General features: G+C 41.8%; 1 protein-coding gene across 1 annotated transcript in view; it reads left to right on the top strand.

Moving 5' to 3' along the window:
- Positions 1 to 10,637: 10,637 nt before the first annotated feature.
- Positions 10,638 to 19,083, top strand: part of RHBG (Rh family B glycoprotein) — a gene marked incomplete in the record, with an annotated part of 31,759 nt that continues 23,313 nt past the window's right edge. The window contains 1 exon segment of the mRNA XM_073610172.1: positions 10,638 to 10,941. Within this exon segment, the coding sequence (XP_073466273.1) occupies positions 10,755 to 10,941 (187 nt within the window).

Raw genomic sequence — 19,083 nt, forward strand, 5'->3', positions numbered from 1 at the left:
TTTGGATGAATTGACTATCCATGTTTTATGAAGTTACTAACGGGTAACTAAACATTTAGAAGGGACCTGAAGGGAGACATTTTTGACCTCACTGTCAACAGGGGGAGGAGCAGGTGTTATACCCCTAGTAGAAGTGGGGCCTCCTCCTCTGACAGTGAAGGAGAATCAGGAACAAAGGCAGTATCTATTTTAGAACAAGGAACCAACGATCTGGCAAATGGGAGGAAAAAGGGACTTAACAAGAGCATAAAGGTACAAAAAGGTCGGGGAGAGGGAGAGGAGGGTTCTTAAGGGAAAGACCCACAAAAGTGACCAGGAGCCAAAAGAATTTATTGATCAATCCTTAAATTATCAAAAAGGAGATCTGAAGGTTATTAACCTTTCAGGTTTTATTCTCCATTCGAGACATGTTAAATTGCTCCAAAGAGGTCTCTTCTCCCCCACTGGGACCATGGCCTCAGCTTATTTCTAAGAAAGATAATTTAAAAAAAAATGTTGACAAATGAACCACGATTATAAATACTGTTGACACATATCCTGGTACCCAGGATGAATAAACCCTGAGGGACTTAGTCACCCTTCTCAATGAGAATGATGGAGGTGAATTGAGCAAAGGTAAGGATAAAGAGGAATGGAGGAGAGAAACTGGATTAAATCCTAAATCTAAAAAGATGCCCTTCGTACAAAACAATAAATGGGTGAGCCTATTCCTCGAGTTAGTGTGAACAGATCTCAAGGAGATAAATTGGAAACTAGAAGTCATAAATACCACCCACTAGAATTAGATCTACACTATATCACCAGCACAGATAGTGCAGGATGACATAATCCTTTGTTTAAACTAGAAGTATTGACAACCTATCAAGGGGGGAATGTAAAGCACTGGTGGAGCTAAAAAATGCACCCAATGTCGTGATGAAATGCAGAGATAAAGGAGGCAATGTGGTCCTCAAGGATGAGGGTGAGTATGTGACTGAGGTAAGGAGACAACTGGGGGATCAAGCTACTTATTTAGTTACATGGAAACCCTTTCCCTAACCTGGTTCTCCATTTAGATAATAAACTTAATTTGGCCAGGGAGGCGGGCCTGTTGTCTAGGATGGAATGGGAGTTCTTGAGGGTAAATACCTTCAATACTCCCACCTTTTATATTATTCCCAAAATCCACAAGGACCCACTTAAACCACCTGGAAGACCTATTGTCTTGGCAGTCAAGGGGCCCTTTGAAAGAATGGGCAAATATCTAGACTGCCCTTTAAAAAGGCATGGTCTCCACTTTGCCCTCGTATGTCTGGTGATTCTGGAAGGGACCCCACTGGTGGGGATTAATGTGAAGTCACTATTTATACCTCCATACCCCAGGAGTGGGGCCTAAAATTTGTTGCATTCTTTTTACGACTACACTGTCCAAATCTGGGAGCCCAGAATGAGTTCCTGTTGGAAATACTTAAATTTGTTTTGAGGAACAACTTCTTTCAGTTCTCAGGGTACTATTATCAGCAGTTTAGAGGCACCTGCATATGCCTGTTTGCACCTGGGGTTCTGGGAGGAGGAGATGTACCTAATAGTATTACCTGTAGTACCTGCTTTCCCTGCTGGGAGTCTTGCCATTTTCTGTTTTTACATGTTTACGAAGTGTTTGATCAACATCTCTGTTTGTATGTGCATTTATTTTTATTAAACATGCTTTTATCTGACTGATTTGTACTATGGAGAGTGTTTATTCCTTCTTTTGTGGCATCATTTTTTATTATTATTATGATTTTATTTATTAATCATTTTTTTTATTTTGTTGCACACTGATCTGCTGGTATATCCAGGGGTGTAATCGTTGGTTATGATCTCGAAAAGGAAAAGAAGGATGGAGGTGCTACTAAACATCATAAGTGCTATTTGACCTCTCTTCAGTGAGGGTCATCTTTGTCCGGTAAGCCCCCACCTACTGTATATACACCGTGATGGTCTGTGTGGTGGTCCTATCGCCAAAAGGCCTTCAGGCTATTGAGATATACACTTCACTCTCTTTTCCTGCTATAAACTGAGAAGATAGCTCACATTTAGGCATTGGATAATGCACTCCTCACTGCCTTACACAGACTGGAGAATCTGAAGCACTGGAACATGAAAAAGAAGGAAGGCGCTAAGGCCTAGCGCATTATCCCCAACAAAGACTTTATTAATATACAAAGATAGGTAGTATACGCAAAAAAAAAGACTTGAATAACAGCATATCTTAAAATTCCTCCACATGGGTCCATTGTCAGAAACCATGAATCAGACCGAGACAATAGTACAGTTAAATCACAGTTGTTTAATAATAAAAGTAAATAGAACAAACGTAGCCAAAACATAGCCAAAGTTCGGTAACCGGAACGGATAGTCAGACAAGCCAGAAAGTCAGGAAGCCAGGGAACAGCGTAGTGGAACAGCAAGCAGGATCTGGGGCCAGAAGGAATGTCTCAGCCAAGCAAGTCTTTAACAGAAACGCAGGAGATGTCTCTGTGATGTTGACCAAGGCGAAGGCAGAGATCATCTGGGCTGGATGGCTTAAGTTGGCAGGACTGACGAGCAGGATATCATCAACAAGTGAGTCACTGTGGAGAGTTAGGAGCTGGCAATTAGCCGACAGCTGAGCGGCTAGCTCAGAGAAGGAAGGGCTGACATCCATAAAACTGTCCATGTCACGTGAGACTGTCCCGTAGAGGCATAGGCTAATGCGTTTGAAGGAGTTCCACTTCCTTAGAGCCTGAGGAAGATTAACTCCTCAAAACGCATTAGCCTATGGGACAGTCGCATGTGACGTGGACAGTTTTATGGTCCCATGTGGAGGAACTTTAAGATATGCTTTTATTCAAGTCTTTTTTTGTGAGTATACTACCTATCTTTGTATATTAATAAAGCCTTTGCTTGGGGATAATGTACTAGGCCTACATGCCTTGTGTCTTTTTCGTGTTTGAGATAAACCAATGGCCAACATAAAGATCTATCCGCAAGCTAAGATGAACCCTTGGCCAACATTATGAACCATCCTTAGGCTGAGATAACCCTTAGTCAACATGATGATGACCCATCTCCAGGTCGAGATAAACCCTTGGCCAACATGATGACCCATCCCCAGGCTGAGATAAACCCTTGGCCAACATGATGATCCAACCCCAGGCTGAGATAAACCCTTGGCTAACATGATGACCCAACCCTAGGCTATAATAAACCCTTGGCCAACATGATGATCATGAAACGCGGATATTACAGAGAAAGACACATTTTTTATTTATACAGCTGCTGGTCAACTTATTATTTAATTGTAGAAAGAAATTGGTCATTAAATTGTACTTACGGCATGCAACAATGACATATAACAACGCTGGTCGAGAGGGCCATGCCTTAAGTTCTATTTAGTACTTCTAAAGTGATATTGCAGCTAGTGAATGAATTATAGCCGTAATTCTTTAAGCACGGTTGAAAAGAACACAATGCTACTGATGTAAAAAGGAGACTACAGTGCCACCTGCTGGCTGAATGTGGAAGTACAAAATATTTATGTGCAATATTTGATATTTTCCTGACTATATACTGTATAGTTATTGAATTGTTGTCCTGACTACAAAAAATAAACATATGCAGTGTGTATATATACAGTACAGAGATTAGATATATAGATATATATATATATGGACAATTCTACATTCTACACACCCCTTTTAGATGCTGATCTTCTGCTTATAACTCTTTGCTGTTTGACAACCAGAGATGATCTTTTTCAGTCTTTACTGAACATCTGTCTCATTCTTGGCAGCAGTCCTGGCTAAAGCTCTTATGATGTTATGATTGGCATTGATACTCTTGTAATATAGTGCTGGAGTCTCCTGTACATGTAAGTTTACAAGCTGGATTTGGGCCATGTCTTTGTATGATGTAGCATTAACAGTAACCTCCACCTGAAACATCTATTTATAAAAAGTTCCATTGTCACGAATAATCCTGTATTTTGCCTTTATTTACTATGATTGCCAGCTCCATCTAGTGGCCGTAATGTGGTACTTTTACTGAAATACCTCAATCATTAAAATACCGCATATGGCCACTAGATGGAGCCGAAAATCATAGGAATTCAACATATTAGGCAAAATACGGGATTGCTTGTGACAGCTGGGACTTTTACAAAGTGAAATTTACAGCCATGGTACTGTCATGGATAGAGGCATGCTACAGTATCTCACAAAAGTGAGTACACCCCTCACATTTTTGTAAATATTTTCTTCTATCTTTTCATGTGACAACACTGAAGAAATGACACTTTGCTACAATGTAAAGTAGTGAGTGTACAGCTTGTATAACAGTGTAAATTTGCTGTCCCCTCAAAATAACTCAACCCACAGCCATTAATGTCTAAACTGCTGGCAACAAAAGTGAGTACACCCCCTAAGTGAAAATGTCCATTTCGCTCTCACTGTCTCATACTGGTCACTGGAAGTTAAACATGGCACCTCATGGCAAAGAACTCTCTGAAGGATCTGAAAAAAAAGAATTGTCACTTGTCACACTGACACTTTGGGCCCAATTTGGACATTTTCACCTAGGGGTGTACTCACTTTTGTTGCCAGCGGTTTAGACATTAATGGCTGTGTGTTGAGTTATTTTGAGGGGACAGCAAATTTACACTGTTATACAAGCTGTACACTCACTACTTTACATTGTAGACAAGTGTCATTTCTTCAGTGTTGTCACATGAAAAGATAGAAGAAAATATTTACAAAAATGTGAGGGGTGTACTCACTTTTGTGACATCCTGTGTGTAACATTTCTGACTACGATGAAATGTTTCCAAACTAACCGTTCAATTTTTTTTTTTTTTTTTTTTAACATACATTCTTGGCGGTTTAGACGAGGATATTAAATTCTCATTAACATAAAGGAAGCATCTCCTGATATCTATGGAATGTCACATGATATAGAGACACAGCTGTAATGCGATTAATACAAAGATCCTCGTGCTGCAGAAAAGAAAGACGCATTTGTCGCCTGTGACCACCTGATTGGTCGGTGATGAGAGGAGGACTGTCATAGGAACTCTGAAAAAAAAAAAAACGCACGACAAGCACGGCGAAACATGCACAATGCTAAAGCTGCCTTCCCGCCCGAGCGTTTCGTGATGTGTGCGCAAAAGTGTGAAAATACGCACCTGGCTTGCAGCACCGTTTACTGCTAAAATGCGTCAAAACAGGCGTCTAAAGAATGCGCAAAAGATCAACGCCCCCCCCCCCCAAAAAAAGGAAACACGAGCTACTTATGCCGCGATTGTCGCACGCAGGGCAGCCGATTGAAATATATGTGTGTGTAGTGCGAAAAACAAAAAGAGCAGTGCGCATAAAAAAAAAAAAAAACGCACGTTCGCGGAATCCTCCGTTTGAATCGATCCCCAAAAAGGTACATGAGCCACTTTGGCGCATTTGTCGCACGTAGGGCAGCCCATTGAAAGGCATGTTGCAAAAAAACAAACAAAAAACGCACGCAAGAAAATGTGGCGCGATTAAAAAAAATGCCACATATGAAGGCGCCCTTGGGGGGGTTCTCTAGAGTCCGAGCTGGCAGTTGTTCACCAGCGCCTGTCGTTGCATTTGGCGATCAATCTCGCTCGGGTGCGCCTCCAAAGTCACGCGATTTCCAGTGCGACTTTGATGCGACTTCAAAATCGCATCAAGCGCTGCTTCGAGGTACAGCAGGAACCTTTTCAAATAGGAACGGGTGCCATTGAAATCGGTGGGCTGTCACCATCCTTATATGTACTCAATTTGTCTTTGTTATGTTGTCTTTGTTATATTTAAAACAAATTTGACGAGAAATCAGTGGGCTGTGACTTTTCATGCAACTTCATGTGTCCAAAGTCGCTCGTCACCAGTGTAAATGGAGCCTTAAACTTCGATCTTTGAATGTTGAGTTCACGCTATAAATCGCAAAAACGAACGAGCATCGCATTCCTGTGCAAATGGCATGCGATTCAGTGCGGTGCTGTCCGAGCCCATTAATTCTGCATGCACTACGTTTGGAAACGCACTGCAACCGGATCGCATTGGTCGTTGTCATTAACATTGCAGGGCATTAACAGATTGCAAGGGGCGGTGCGATTCGAACGCGAATGGGTCGCAGGTTTCTCGCGTCGCATTCTAGTGTGAACCGGGTAGGGGCAGCAGCCCCTCAGGCCCCGGGGATCTCCTCATCCTGGACCAGAATCCCTCCGCTCCAGGCCCCAAGCTATTTATACTCTCCTCAGCCACCTTCTGGGCACCCTTCCCTAGAGATTGGCTGGGACCACATCAATATTCACACTCAGCCCACAGTTTTCTAGAACCTTCCAGAATGGAGGGGGGAGGCCTGGTTCACATCTATGCGTTTTTCAGTGCGGTTTAAATTTCTGGAGAAACGCACTTCAGTCCATTTAACATGGTTTCCCATGGGTCACGTTCACGACTGTGCTTTTTTCCACCGCTGCGTTTTTTTGTTTTTTTTTGGAAAGGGTCAGGGCCTTTTTTTTCCCCCTCCCCAGCAGGTTGGTTCTGTAGACTTCAATGGAAACGCATCAAAAATGCATCTTGGGCTCCGTTCACACAAATGTGTTTTTTTCATGCTATTTGCAGAAATACAGGACAATATTTTTAACACGGGCTAACATCAATGCATTTTCATGCCTCTGCGTTTTTGGAAGGGGTCAGGGACTTTATTAAACGCAAAACGCTGCTTTATTGTTTTTATTTTTTTTACATTTTTTGGGACAATAAACTTCAATGGAGAAGCTGCAGAAACGCATGTTGCGCTTTTACAGAACTTTTGCCGCGATTTACGTTTGCATTTTGTAATCTGCCCAACAACAAATTAAAAAAAAAAAAAAAATCATAAAAAAATGCAAATCGTGGCAAAATCGCTGCAAAGTTGCAGTAAAAAAAAACACAAACACAAAACATTTGATGTTTTTTTTACTGCAACTTTGCCGCGATTTTGCCACGATTTGCATTTTTTAATGAATTTTTTTTTGTGTGTGCGAATCGAGCCAAAAATGCAGTGCTTCCATTTTTGATGTGTTTCTGCTGCATTTTTGCTGGTTTTTCCGGCAGAACATCTCCCATAAAAGCAAAACGCATTAAAAACGCATCGAATATGTGTGTAAAAAATTAGCAAAAGGCATACGGAAAAAAAAGCATCAACCGCAACCTTCATAAGTGCGAGCTCTGTGCTTTGACGCTGCTTCATTGCAAAAACGTGGTTAAAAAAACGCCTATGCTTTTAATGGCATGTTTGATGCGTTTCCATGGCGTTTTCTGGTTGCCTGCTCCTGTGAAAAATAGACATGTGTGACAAAAAAAAAGGCACATGCTTTTTTTGTGTGTTTTTTATACGGTTTTGCTGCATTTTCCTTTCATTTTTGATGTGCAAACACAGGCAGTTTTTGATGCGTTTTGTATGCGTTTTACATTAATTTCAATAGGAAGGGGCATTTTTTTTTAACATGCACCAAAAATGCATAAGAAAGGCATCTAAACACTTTTTTAAAAAAGCATCAAAAACGCCCCGCGTTTGCATTTCTGGTGCTTTTTTTGAGTCACATGTCCGTTTTGCACAGGCGACAAGGAAACGCATTAGAAACTTATAAAAAATGATGTGTTTTTTGCCGCATTTATTTTCATGTTTTTAATGCATTTTAGCTGCGTTTTCTGGTTGTGAAAAATGGGCATATGACTCAAAAAAAGCACCAAAAACGCAAATATGGTGCGTTTTTGATGCATTTTTTTTTTAACCAGTGCGTTCCAGGTCCAAAAAAAAAAAAAAAGTAGAACATGCTGCATTTTTTCTGCACTGGACTATACTAGAACACTGTAAAACGCATCAAAAACGCACTGGAATGCACCTAAATGCACCAAAAATGCACTGGAACACACATGCCCTTATTTTAGGTTAAGAAAAAAAGAGGGGGGGGGGGAAGCACTGGACTGCATCAAAAATGCACCAAAAACGCATCAAAAACTCACCAAAAATGTATCAAAAATGCACCAAAAACGCATCAAAAACTCACCAAAAATGCATCAAAAATGCACCAAAAACACATCAAAAACTCACCAAAAACGCATCAAAAACAGGCATGCAGAAAAGCACCTGGAGCGCATCTGGACTGGTGTGACACTAGCAGTCCTGTGCGTTTGTTTCTGCATCAAAAACGCATGGAAAGTAGGTTATATGGTTACCAATGGCAAAGTTCACCCCAGTGCTTGCAGTTCCAGAAAAAAAAAACATGCTGCATTTTTTTTCTGCACTGAACTGTACTGGAACACAGTAAAACGCATCAAAAACGCACTGGAATGCACCGGAGCGCATCAAAAACGCACTGGAATGCACCGGAACGCATCAAAAACGCATCAAAAACACACTGGAATGCACTGGGACGCATCAAAAATGCATAAAAAATGCACCGGACCCCAGTACAGTGAAAAAGAATCAGGAAGGGCCAGTTCACCACATGAAATCCAGTGCGTTTTGTTTCTGCATCAAAGACGCATGGAAAGTAGGTTATATGGTTTTCAATGGTATCATTCACACCAGCAGTTCCAGAGAATAAAAGTAGAACATGCTGCATTTTTCCTGCACTGAACTGTACTGGAACGCTGTAAAATGCACCAAAAACGCACCGGAACACACATGCCCTTGTTTAAGGTTAAGGGCCAGTTCACGCCATAGAAAAACAGTCTGGATGCTTTTCTGCATGCGGTGTATTTTTGATGTGTTCCGGTGAATTCCCCCCCCCCCCTCTCTTTTTTTCCCGACACTTTTAAATAAGGGCATGTGCGTTCCAGTGCATTTTTGATGCGTTTTACCGCATTCCAGTACAGGCCAGTGCAGGAAAAATGCAGCATGTCCTACTTGTTTTTTTCTGGAACCGGACCGCACTGGTGTGAACTTTGCCCTTTGAAACCATATAACTTTCTTTCCATGCGTTTTTGATGCAGAAAAAAAAAAAAAAACGGCACTGGACTGCATGTGGTGTGAACTGGCCCTTCCTGATTCTTTTTCACTGTACTGGGGTATTTTTGATGCGTCCCAGTGCATTCCAGTGCGTTTTTGATGCGTTTTTGAGGCGTTCTGATGTATTTTTGATGCGTTTTACTGCGTTTCAGTACAGTTCAGTGCAGAAAAAATGCAGCCTGTTTTTTTTTTCTGGAACTGACCGCACCGGTGTGAACTATGCCATTGGAAACCATATAACCTACTTTCCATGCGTTTTTGATGCAGAAAAAAACAACTGCACTGGACTGCATGTGAACTGGCCCTAAGAAAAAAAGAGAGGAAAAATAATGCACTGGGCTGCATCAAAAACGCACCAGAATAAAAAAAGGTACTAGAATGCATCGAAAACGCATCAAAAATGCACTGGAACGCATTAAAAACGTGTCAAAAACACACATGCAGAAAAGCATCTGGAACGGATCTGAGGTGCGTTTTTGTGGTGTGAACCTGCCCTTATAGCTTCCTATTAGCAATAAAAAAATGCATCAAAAACACACTGGGAAGCATTAAAAACATGTCAAAAACGCGCATGCAGAAAAGCATTTGGATTGCGTTTTTGCGGTGTGAACCAGCCCTACAAAAGAAGGAAAAAAAAAGCATCTGAAATGCATAAAAAACGCACTGGAATGTGCCAAAAACGTGTTTAAAAAAACGCTCATGCATAAATGCATCCGAAACGGATCCGGAGTGCGTTTTTGCGGTGTGAACTGCCCCTTATACTTTCCTATTAGCCATAAAAATAAAAAAACACGTCAAAAACGCACTGGAACGCAATAAAAATGTGTCAAAAATGCACATGCAGAAAAGCATCTGGAGCGGATCCGGACTGCGTTTTTGCGGTGTGAACCGGTCCTACAAAAGGAAAAAAAAAAAAGCATCCGGAACGCATCGGAAATGCAACAAAAACGAAATGGAATGCGTCAAAAACGTGTTTAAAAAAACGCACGTGCATAAACGCATCCGGAACTGATCCAGAGTGCGTTTTTGTGGTGTGAACCACCCTTATACTTTCCTATTAGCCATAAAAAATTTAAAAAAATAAAAACGCATCAAAAACGTAACGCAGTCTTTTGCAGTCTGTTACATATATAAAAAAAAAAAAATGCAAAAAAATTCTTCTGCTGGGAAAAAAGTTCTTTCCGAGAAAAAAAAAATTCGCCATCTCAAAACGCCCAAATCGCACCGATGTGAAGTAGATCCATTAGAAATGTTTAATGGACTGCAGTGCGTTTCTGCTATAAAAAAAAAAAAACGCATAGGTGTGAACCGGGGGTGGGGGGGGGGCACAAATCTTATGCGATTTTGCAATGGAGCTTTAAAAACGCAAGCGGCCGGAGTGAAGATAGGAGGCATTTTTTAAAATCCTTTAATTCTTTTTTTTTACTTAAAAGTTAATCAGCTCTTATTTCCGATCGTCTTTTTTTTTTTAATCTTGCGTTGTCGCTTTAATGGCGGTGACAGCTGTCAGGCGAGGATCAGGAAGGTGCGATTTCCCCATCGGGAGACCTTTGGATCTGATATTTGCCGGGACTTGCAGGTCTGGAGGGAGGGGGAGGGGGGGGGGGGCGTACACACAGGAGAGTCCTTGTTAGCAGGAGGGGGGCGGGGCCATCTCTGCCATAAGATTCAATGTCTTCACCGGAGAGGATCCACACTTCCACCGACTTCCCACCCGGACCTTCTCCTCCTCCTCTGTCCCCACCATGGGCCACCACTCCACCAACATGAGGGTCAAGCTCCCCGTCTTCTGCCTGGTCCTGGAAGCCGTCACCATCATCCTCTTCGCCGTCTTCGTCCGATACGACAGCGAAACCGACGCCAACGCCTGGCACCAGGAACTTAACCACAGCAAGACCAACGCCGACAACGACTTTTACTACCGATACGCCAGTAAGTGCCCACTACTTCCACCAAAATCTTTTTTTTGGGGTAGGGAAGGGTTAAAAAAAAGTATTGTCCCCGTTTGGAGATTTCCTTCACTTCTTGTCCAGGTGACACCATAAGAACTGAGAAGAGATCTCTCCCAAAGTAAAGCGTCCAACCAAAACGGGACAAACCTATTCTGTCCAATCAAGGAGATTGTACAAATCAGATTGTATAGCGCAGGTGACCCAACGTTAAGGGTGTCCAACCAAAACTTTAAAATAGATCTGGTTGGATAGAGTAGGTTTGTCCTATCAGATTGTATAGCCCATGGTGACCCAACGTTAAGGGTGTCCAACCAAAACGATATAATAGATCTGATTGGATAGAATTGGTTTGTCCTATTATATCGTTTTTGGTTGGACATCCTTAACGTTGGGTCACCTGCGCTATACAATCTGATTTGTACAATCTCCGTTAGATCTGATTGGATAGAATAGGTTTGTCTTATCAGATTGTATAGTGCAGGTGACCCAACATTAAGGGTGTCCAACCAAAAAAACGATATAATAGGACAAACCTATTCTATCCAATCAGATCTAACGGAGATTGTACAAATCAGATTGTATAGCGCAGGTGACCCAACGTTAAGGATGTCCAACCAAAAACGATATAATAGGACAAACCTATTCTATCCAATCAGATCTATTTTATAGTTCTTGGTTGGACGCCCTTAACGTTGGGTCACCTGCGCTATACAATCTGATTTGTACAATCTCCGTTTTTAGATCCAATTGGATAGAATAGGTTTGTCCTAACGGAGATTGTACAATCAGATTGTATCGTGTAGGTGACCATACACTGTACAGTCCCTGTTTTATGGTGGCCACACACGTCTGATTTTTGTTTTTTATTATTCATTTAAAAAAAAAAAAAAAAATCAGCGAATGATCGAAAACAGCCGTAACTTCCCTTCCGATCGGTTTAGTCTCAGAGTCGACCGGCTAGGGTGTCGTTTATTTACATCAATCGGTGCCGCCAAGATATGATCTTATTAGGATCTGTCAGATTTTCTGATGGTGGAAACCGAGACGTGATCGACTATCAATCGCAATCCACTCCGCCCCCCCAGTGTGTGGCATATCGATCAAATGGGTTTGTCGACTATAGAGCGATTATTCCTATAGGTAGAGATTGACCACAGTAGAAATTGATCTTTTATGGAAGTGTGTATGGCCACCATAAGGCTGACCATACACGATACAATCTGATGGTACTGATCTCCTTTTAGATTCATCAAAACTATATTATAGGAGGGCAAACCTAATCCATCCAATCAAGTGAGCCCTTACACTACATAAATATGATGGAAGTTCTAAAGGAGATGGTACAATCAGATTGTATAATGTATGGTCAGCCTAATGGTGGCCATACACACTTCTATAATCAATCAATCCCTTCTAAAAGGAATTATCAATCTCTAAACCGACAACCTATTCAATCGATATGACATACACGGGGGAAGTGAATTCTGATACAATCATAATGTAAGATTGTAAATAATCGGTTGCATCTCTATTCCCACCATGTAGTCTAACAATCCGATCGTATTTGTGAACTACGTATCTGAGTGCTGCTGCAGATTGATGCAATCAGATCGATAACTTTCCACCCTGACCAATCCGTTCAGTTTGATCGCCCTAAATCAAGTCCAAATTGACTGGAAGGGAAAATATGCAATTGCGTTTCTATTCGATCGTTTTGATCCAATTGCACATCGATCAGGTTATAAAATTTGAAACGTGTACGGCCACCACTGTTGCTGGAACAGGTGTCCCCGTGGGGGGAAATTTCCCCTCGCTTCCTGTCCTGGTGACATATCGGTGTCCCCACTGGAAGATTTCCCCTCGCTTTCTGTCCTGTTGACAAATTTGACACAAAGTGGTCAATCTGCTTCCAATCGCAAATCAGGTTATGTTCATAAATGTGTGGGTCGGGAACACATTTCTGACTCTCAGGCAAAACGCGTTGCACTTTAGCGGATGATGCGAGGGTGTCTTTTTTTTTTTTTTTTTTTTAATTTATTTATTTTATGGCGCCCCCACACATCAGCAAAATGCCTGCATTTTTGCGCGCACAAAACCATATGGTGCCACAGCACAATGCCGTTTTTTTCTGTGTGACGCGTTTCGAAAAAAAGGGGCAGGCATTTTTTTTTCTGCGTCTCCTGCAGACACGGCAACCCTGAACTCCGAATTAATAACAGTAACCCCCCCTTTTTTAATTTTTTTTTTTTTTTTTTTTTTTATGGCACGCATCAGTAAAGTACCCGCAATTTGCGCATTTGAAAGCAGGTGGGGGGGGGGAGCAACACCATACGGTCCCGTGAGACGCGTTTCAAAAAAAAAAAAGAAAAAGCGGAGGCTTTTTCTACACCCCCCCCTTTTTGTTTTTTTGGTTTGTTTGTAGGTAAAGGAACCCTGAATGAATAACAGCAACCCTGTTTATATTATTATTATTTATTATTATGACTTTTTAAAAATGTTATATATATATTAATATAGTGTATAAATGTATTTATTTTTTTTTTATGCCACACCACGCCCACATCTTTGCATTTGTGAAGGCGCAGGGTGCCGCAGCACTACACAGTCCTGTGCAACGGGTTGTTAAAAAAAAAAAGGGCGTGTTCCTATTCTCTCCATATTATTGTCTAGCTCCCCCTAGTGGTCCGAGCTGATCAGTACTTCTCTGGGGGGTCATTTACACCAGATTAGTGTGCGCATAACCTGCATGCACAGGGGTGCGTTTTGAGCGCCGCCAATGGCTAGTGTGAACACGCTCTCATCTGAGGTGCATTAAGCCGCATCAGAACATGTGGCAAAAAATGTGGCTATATATAGCCACATTTTTTGCCACATGTTCTGATGCGGCTTAATGCACCTCAGATGAGAGCGTGTTCATACTAGCCATTGGCGGCGCTCAAAACGCACCCCTGTGTGTGTGTGTGTGTGTGTGTATATATATAGATATATATATATATATATATATATATATCTATATATATATATATATATATCTCTTTTTTTTTTTTTTTTATCATGTGTTTGACCGACCTGACGCCATAGGCGACAAATTGCATTGCTCTTGGGGTGAATTATGTCCCCCCCGCGCCACTCCAATGCAGTTTCTTCATTCTGGCCCACGACCGCTCAGACAGCGCCCATTTTTTGCCGCATCGGCAGCCCTGTCGCAGCCCGTGATGCAGAATTTCCACTCTTTGGGTCAGTCCAGAATTGGACAACACTGATAAAAATTCAAAAATACTTTTCAGGAAAAATTTTTAAAAAAAAGACACGTCTACTGTGACAGCGTCCTGCGAGGAGTCGGCGGGCGTGGCATTACTGCAACAGGTTGGACAAGGTTGGGGCGGTGGGACTGGAGAGGTCTGCAGGATGTCAAAAACTTGACTGTTTAATCAAAATGGAAAGGCCACGAGGCGGATAAAAAAAAAAAAGTAAAAATAAATAAATAAATCAAAAAGAGAATTTGTTTTTAAGTTGTGGGATCGGCAGGTTTGCAGAAGTTATGTAGGTTGGGCGTTGCCTTGGGTTGCGTTACATAAGAGTCATGCCAGATATTTTTAGGCACGTTTGGGCGCATTGGAAGCCCATTCATGTCATCTGCTTGCCCTAACGCAATGTTAACGGGTGACACAACGCATATGGGGGGGGGAGAAAATGTAAAAAATATAATAGTAACCATCTTATACATATATTTATGTATTGTATATGTAATAATTTTTTAAAAATGTATATAATATAAATATTTTGTTTTTTATTTAGTAGTATTTTATTTTTACTACTTAGTAGTATTATTACTAATAATATTATTATTATTATTATTATTATTATTATTAATAAAAAAAGAAATTTAATAAAACAATATTATTAATATAATTTTTTTTTTTTTTTTTCTCACAAGTGAGTACACCTCTCACATTTTTTGTAAATATATTCTTCTATCTTTTCATGTGACAACACTGAAGAAATGACACTTGTCTACAATGTAAAGTAGTGAGTGTACAGCTTGTATAACAGTGTAAATTTGCTGTCCCCTCAAAATAACTCAACACACAGCCATTAATGTCTAAACCGCTGGCAACAAAAGTGACTACACCCCTAAGTGAAAATGTCCAAATTGGGCCCGAAGTGTCCATATGTTGTGTGGCCACCATTATATTCCAGCACTGCCTTAACCCTCTTGGGCATGGAGTTCACCAGAGCTTCACAGGTTGTCACTGGAGTCCTCTTCTACTCCTCCATGATGACATCACTGAGCTGGTGGATGTTAGAGACCTTGCGCTCCTCCACCTTACATTTGAGGATGCCCCACAGATGCTCAATAAGGTTTAGGTCTGGAGGCATGCTTTACCCTCAGCTTCTTTAGCAAGACAGTGATCGACTTGGAGGTGTGTTTGGGGTCGTTATCATGTTGGAATACTGCCCTGCAGCCCAGTCTCGGGAGGAGCTCATGCAGGGGCGTAACTACCACCATAGCGACCCATGCAAGCGCTATGGGGCCCGCAGCCGAGTGGGGCCCAGTGAGGATAAGAGCACCGCCGGCACAGTCTCCCAGCCAGGGGAAGAGAGAGGAAAGGAAGAGGCGAGCTGTCCGTATCAGCAGAGAGCTGAATTGCCCGATGGAAGAGCTTTCATTAGAACTTCCAGTGTTCCCGGGGCTCACGTCACATAGCTCCACCTCTTGGCCCGGCGCCTTTGATAGAAAGAACGCCGATCCAATGCGGGACATGTGACGTCATCAAAGGCGTCGGGCCAAGAGGTGGGGCTATGTGACGATGAGCCCCGGGAAGACAGGAAATTCAAATGAAAGCTATTACAGCGGGCAATCCCGCTCTCTGCTGATCCGGGTGGCTTGCCTCTTCCTCTGCATAGGTGAGGCTGTATGTGGCACAGGTCACGCTGCATTGACACTAGGGCAGCTGTGGGGGGGGGGCTGTTTGCAGGGGGCCCCATACAACATTTTGCTATGGGGCCCTGCTATTTCTAGTTACACCCCTGAGCTCACGCTCTGCTTCAGTATATCACAGTACATGTTGGCATTCATGGTTCCCTCAATGAACTGTAGCTCCCCAGTGCTGGCAGCACTCATGCAGCCCCAGACCATGACACTCCCACCACCATGCTTGACTGTAGACAAGACACACTTGTCTTTGTACTCCTCACCTGGTTGCTACAACTCATGCTTGACACCATCTGAACCAAATAAGTTTATCTTGGTCTCATCAGACCACAGGACATGGTTCCAGTAATCCATGTCCTTAGTCTGCTTGTCTTCAGCAAACTGTTTGCAGGCTTTCTTGTGCATCATCTTTAGAAGAGGCTTCCTTCTGGGACGACAGCCATGCAGACCAATTTGATGCAGTGTGCGGTGTATGGTCTGAGCACTGACAGGCTGACCCCCCCACCCCTTCAACCTCTGCAGGAATGCTGGCAGCACTCATATGTCTATTTCCTAAAGACGTCTGGATATGACGCTGAGCACGTGCACTCAACTTCTTTGGTCCACAATGGCGAGGCCTGTTCTGAGTAGAACCTGTCCTGTTAAACCGCTGTATGGTCTTGGCCACCGTGCTGCAGTTCAGTTTCAGGGTCTTGGCAATCTTCTTATAGCCTAGGCCATCTTTATGTAGAGCAACAATTCTTTTTTTTTTTTTCAGATCCTCAGAGAGTTCTTTGCCATGAGGTGCCATGTTGAACTTCCAGTGACCAGTATGAGAGAGTGAGAGTGATAACACCAAATTTAACACACCTGCTCCCCATTCACACCTGAGACCTTGTAACACTAACGAGTCACATGACACCGGGGGAGGGAAAATGGCTAATTGAGCCCAATTTGGACATTTTCACTTAGGGGTGTACTCACTTTTGTTGCCAGCGGTTTAGACATTAATGGCTGTGTGTTGAGTTATTTTGAGGGGGCAGCAAATTTACACTGTTATACAAGCTGTACACTCACTACTTTACATTGTAGACAAGTGTCATTTCTTCAGTGTTGTCACATGAAAAGATAGAATAAAATATTTACAAATATGTGACGGAGGGGTGTACTCACTTCTGTGAGATAATAAAATCAAATTATATATATATATATATATATATATATATATATATAATAATATAATTATTTTTATTAATATTATCAAGATTAATAAATAACAAATATTTTATAACTATTACCTCCTGTTCTTAAGATGCATTCATCCTTCCCTTTTTTTTTTTTTTCCAGGCTTCCTCTTCCCCCTTCTTCCTTTTTTTTTTTTTTTCTCTCCTGACCGGAACACACTTCCTGTCCTGAGGTGACAGCTCTCTCTATACGGTATCTATGGAGGAGCAGCGTTGTCACCCAAGGCTACTCTGTTAATTTTGGTCTACAAACATCTCCCGCTCTCCCATTCTCTATCACACAAGGAGGAGGTGTTTTGTACTTTGCAAGAGATAGCTGAGAAGGTGGATAACAGTGTCTGAGATTTCGGTTCAGTAACTCTATCTACCATAATGCGTATTGGGATAAAGAGTGTTTCTTGCAGATTGGGAACTCAGCACAGGGATGGTGGGAGCCCCTCATAATGGGCACAGCTGGTCTACAGACCTGGGAACTCAGCATATTGATGGTGGGAACCCCTCATAATGGACACAGCAGATGCACAGCCCCAATAACTCAGCACATGGATGGTTGGAGTCCCTCATAATGAGCACAGCACATGTACAGACCCGGGAACTCAGCACAGGGATGGTGAGAACCCCTCATAATGGGCACAGCAGGTGTACAGACCAGGGAACTCAGCACAGGGATGGTGAGAACCCCTCATAATGGGCACAGCAGGTGTACAGACCAGGGAACTCAGCACAGGGATGGTGGGAACCCCTCATAATGGACAAAACATGTCTATGGGTCAGTAGGGTTTCGAAGAGCATAAACACTCTCCAGGTTGCTTAGCATGTATTGGGGTTTATCTTGGCAGAGGGAGTCTCTCTTGATCAAACATGATACAGCAAGCATGGGTTTCTATAAACATCACCTTTAAGGTGACCTTTCCAATAAAAAATAAACTCTGTACACACTATAAACATTTTGTAGTTTGGTTTCAGCTCCCTTGCCCGTATTTTGTTAATTATTTTAGATTAAAGATCTGTTTTACAGAACATTAGCTTTTAGTGATGCAAGTCAATCATTAGCTTGCTGAAGAATCCTGGATGGGAGGAATTATTAATTTTTGGTAATGGGGTTCAAAACAGGCAGACAGATTTAGAGGAAGGAGCAGAGTCCTCCAGAAGAGCAGAGTATTTCAGGAGAAGAGAGTTGTATAGAAGGAGCAGAGTCCTCCAGCAGAGTATTTCAGGAGAGGAGAATTATATAGAAGGAGCAGAGTCCTCCAGCCATACAGGGCAGTGATTTTAGGACTTGGATGACACCATTATTGGGGGTTGTCACTTTTCTCCTCCTGTAAGTATCTAATCTCAGGTTTCCAGCTCTGCTGTATAAGGATTTGGAGATCTGTCATCATGATGGAAAAGAAAACAATGTTCATCTGTCATCTGCATAGCTGTGAATAACATCGATGAGATTTCACAGATGTTGTCAGGCTGCGTGTAGGACCTGAAAAACTCGCTTTCTTGCTTGAAAATAGAAAAATGCGGACAGAGGCCGGAGGGCGAGATTTAAAAATAACTGAGCAATTAAAATGTTACCCTACACACTTTTATTACATGGGTTTTAAAGGCTTTTTCTTTCAGCTGATACCAGATTTACAAGCTTGCTTTTCCATATTTTTCTTATTCGTATTTAAATATAGAGATTTGTCAATCAACCCCTAGAGGGCGCAGTCACTTGACTTACAAATACAACCATTACTAACCAGTCAAGTTCCGGAGTATTTTCTTCCCTTTTTGATTGAAGGTGTAATCGATTCTTTTTTTTATTTAATTTATATTTTGTACATTTTATTTTTTTTTTTTTTTCCTTCATTAGGGGATCTGGTTAGAAAAGGATATAAATAAAAAATAACTTCCAATCAGCTGCAAGGAATGAAAAATTTTTGTTTTCAGAATATGATTGGATATTTATTTAAAGTGAAGGCAGCTTCCT

This window comes from Aquarana catesbeiana, linkage group LG13 (genome assembly GCF_042186555.1).
Source record: "Aquarana catesbeiana isolate 2022-GZ linkage group LG13, ASM4218655v1, whole genome shotgun sequence".
Lineage (NCBI taxonomy): Eukaryota > Metazoa > Chordata > Amphibia > Anura > Ranidae > Aquarana > Aquarana catesbeiana.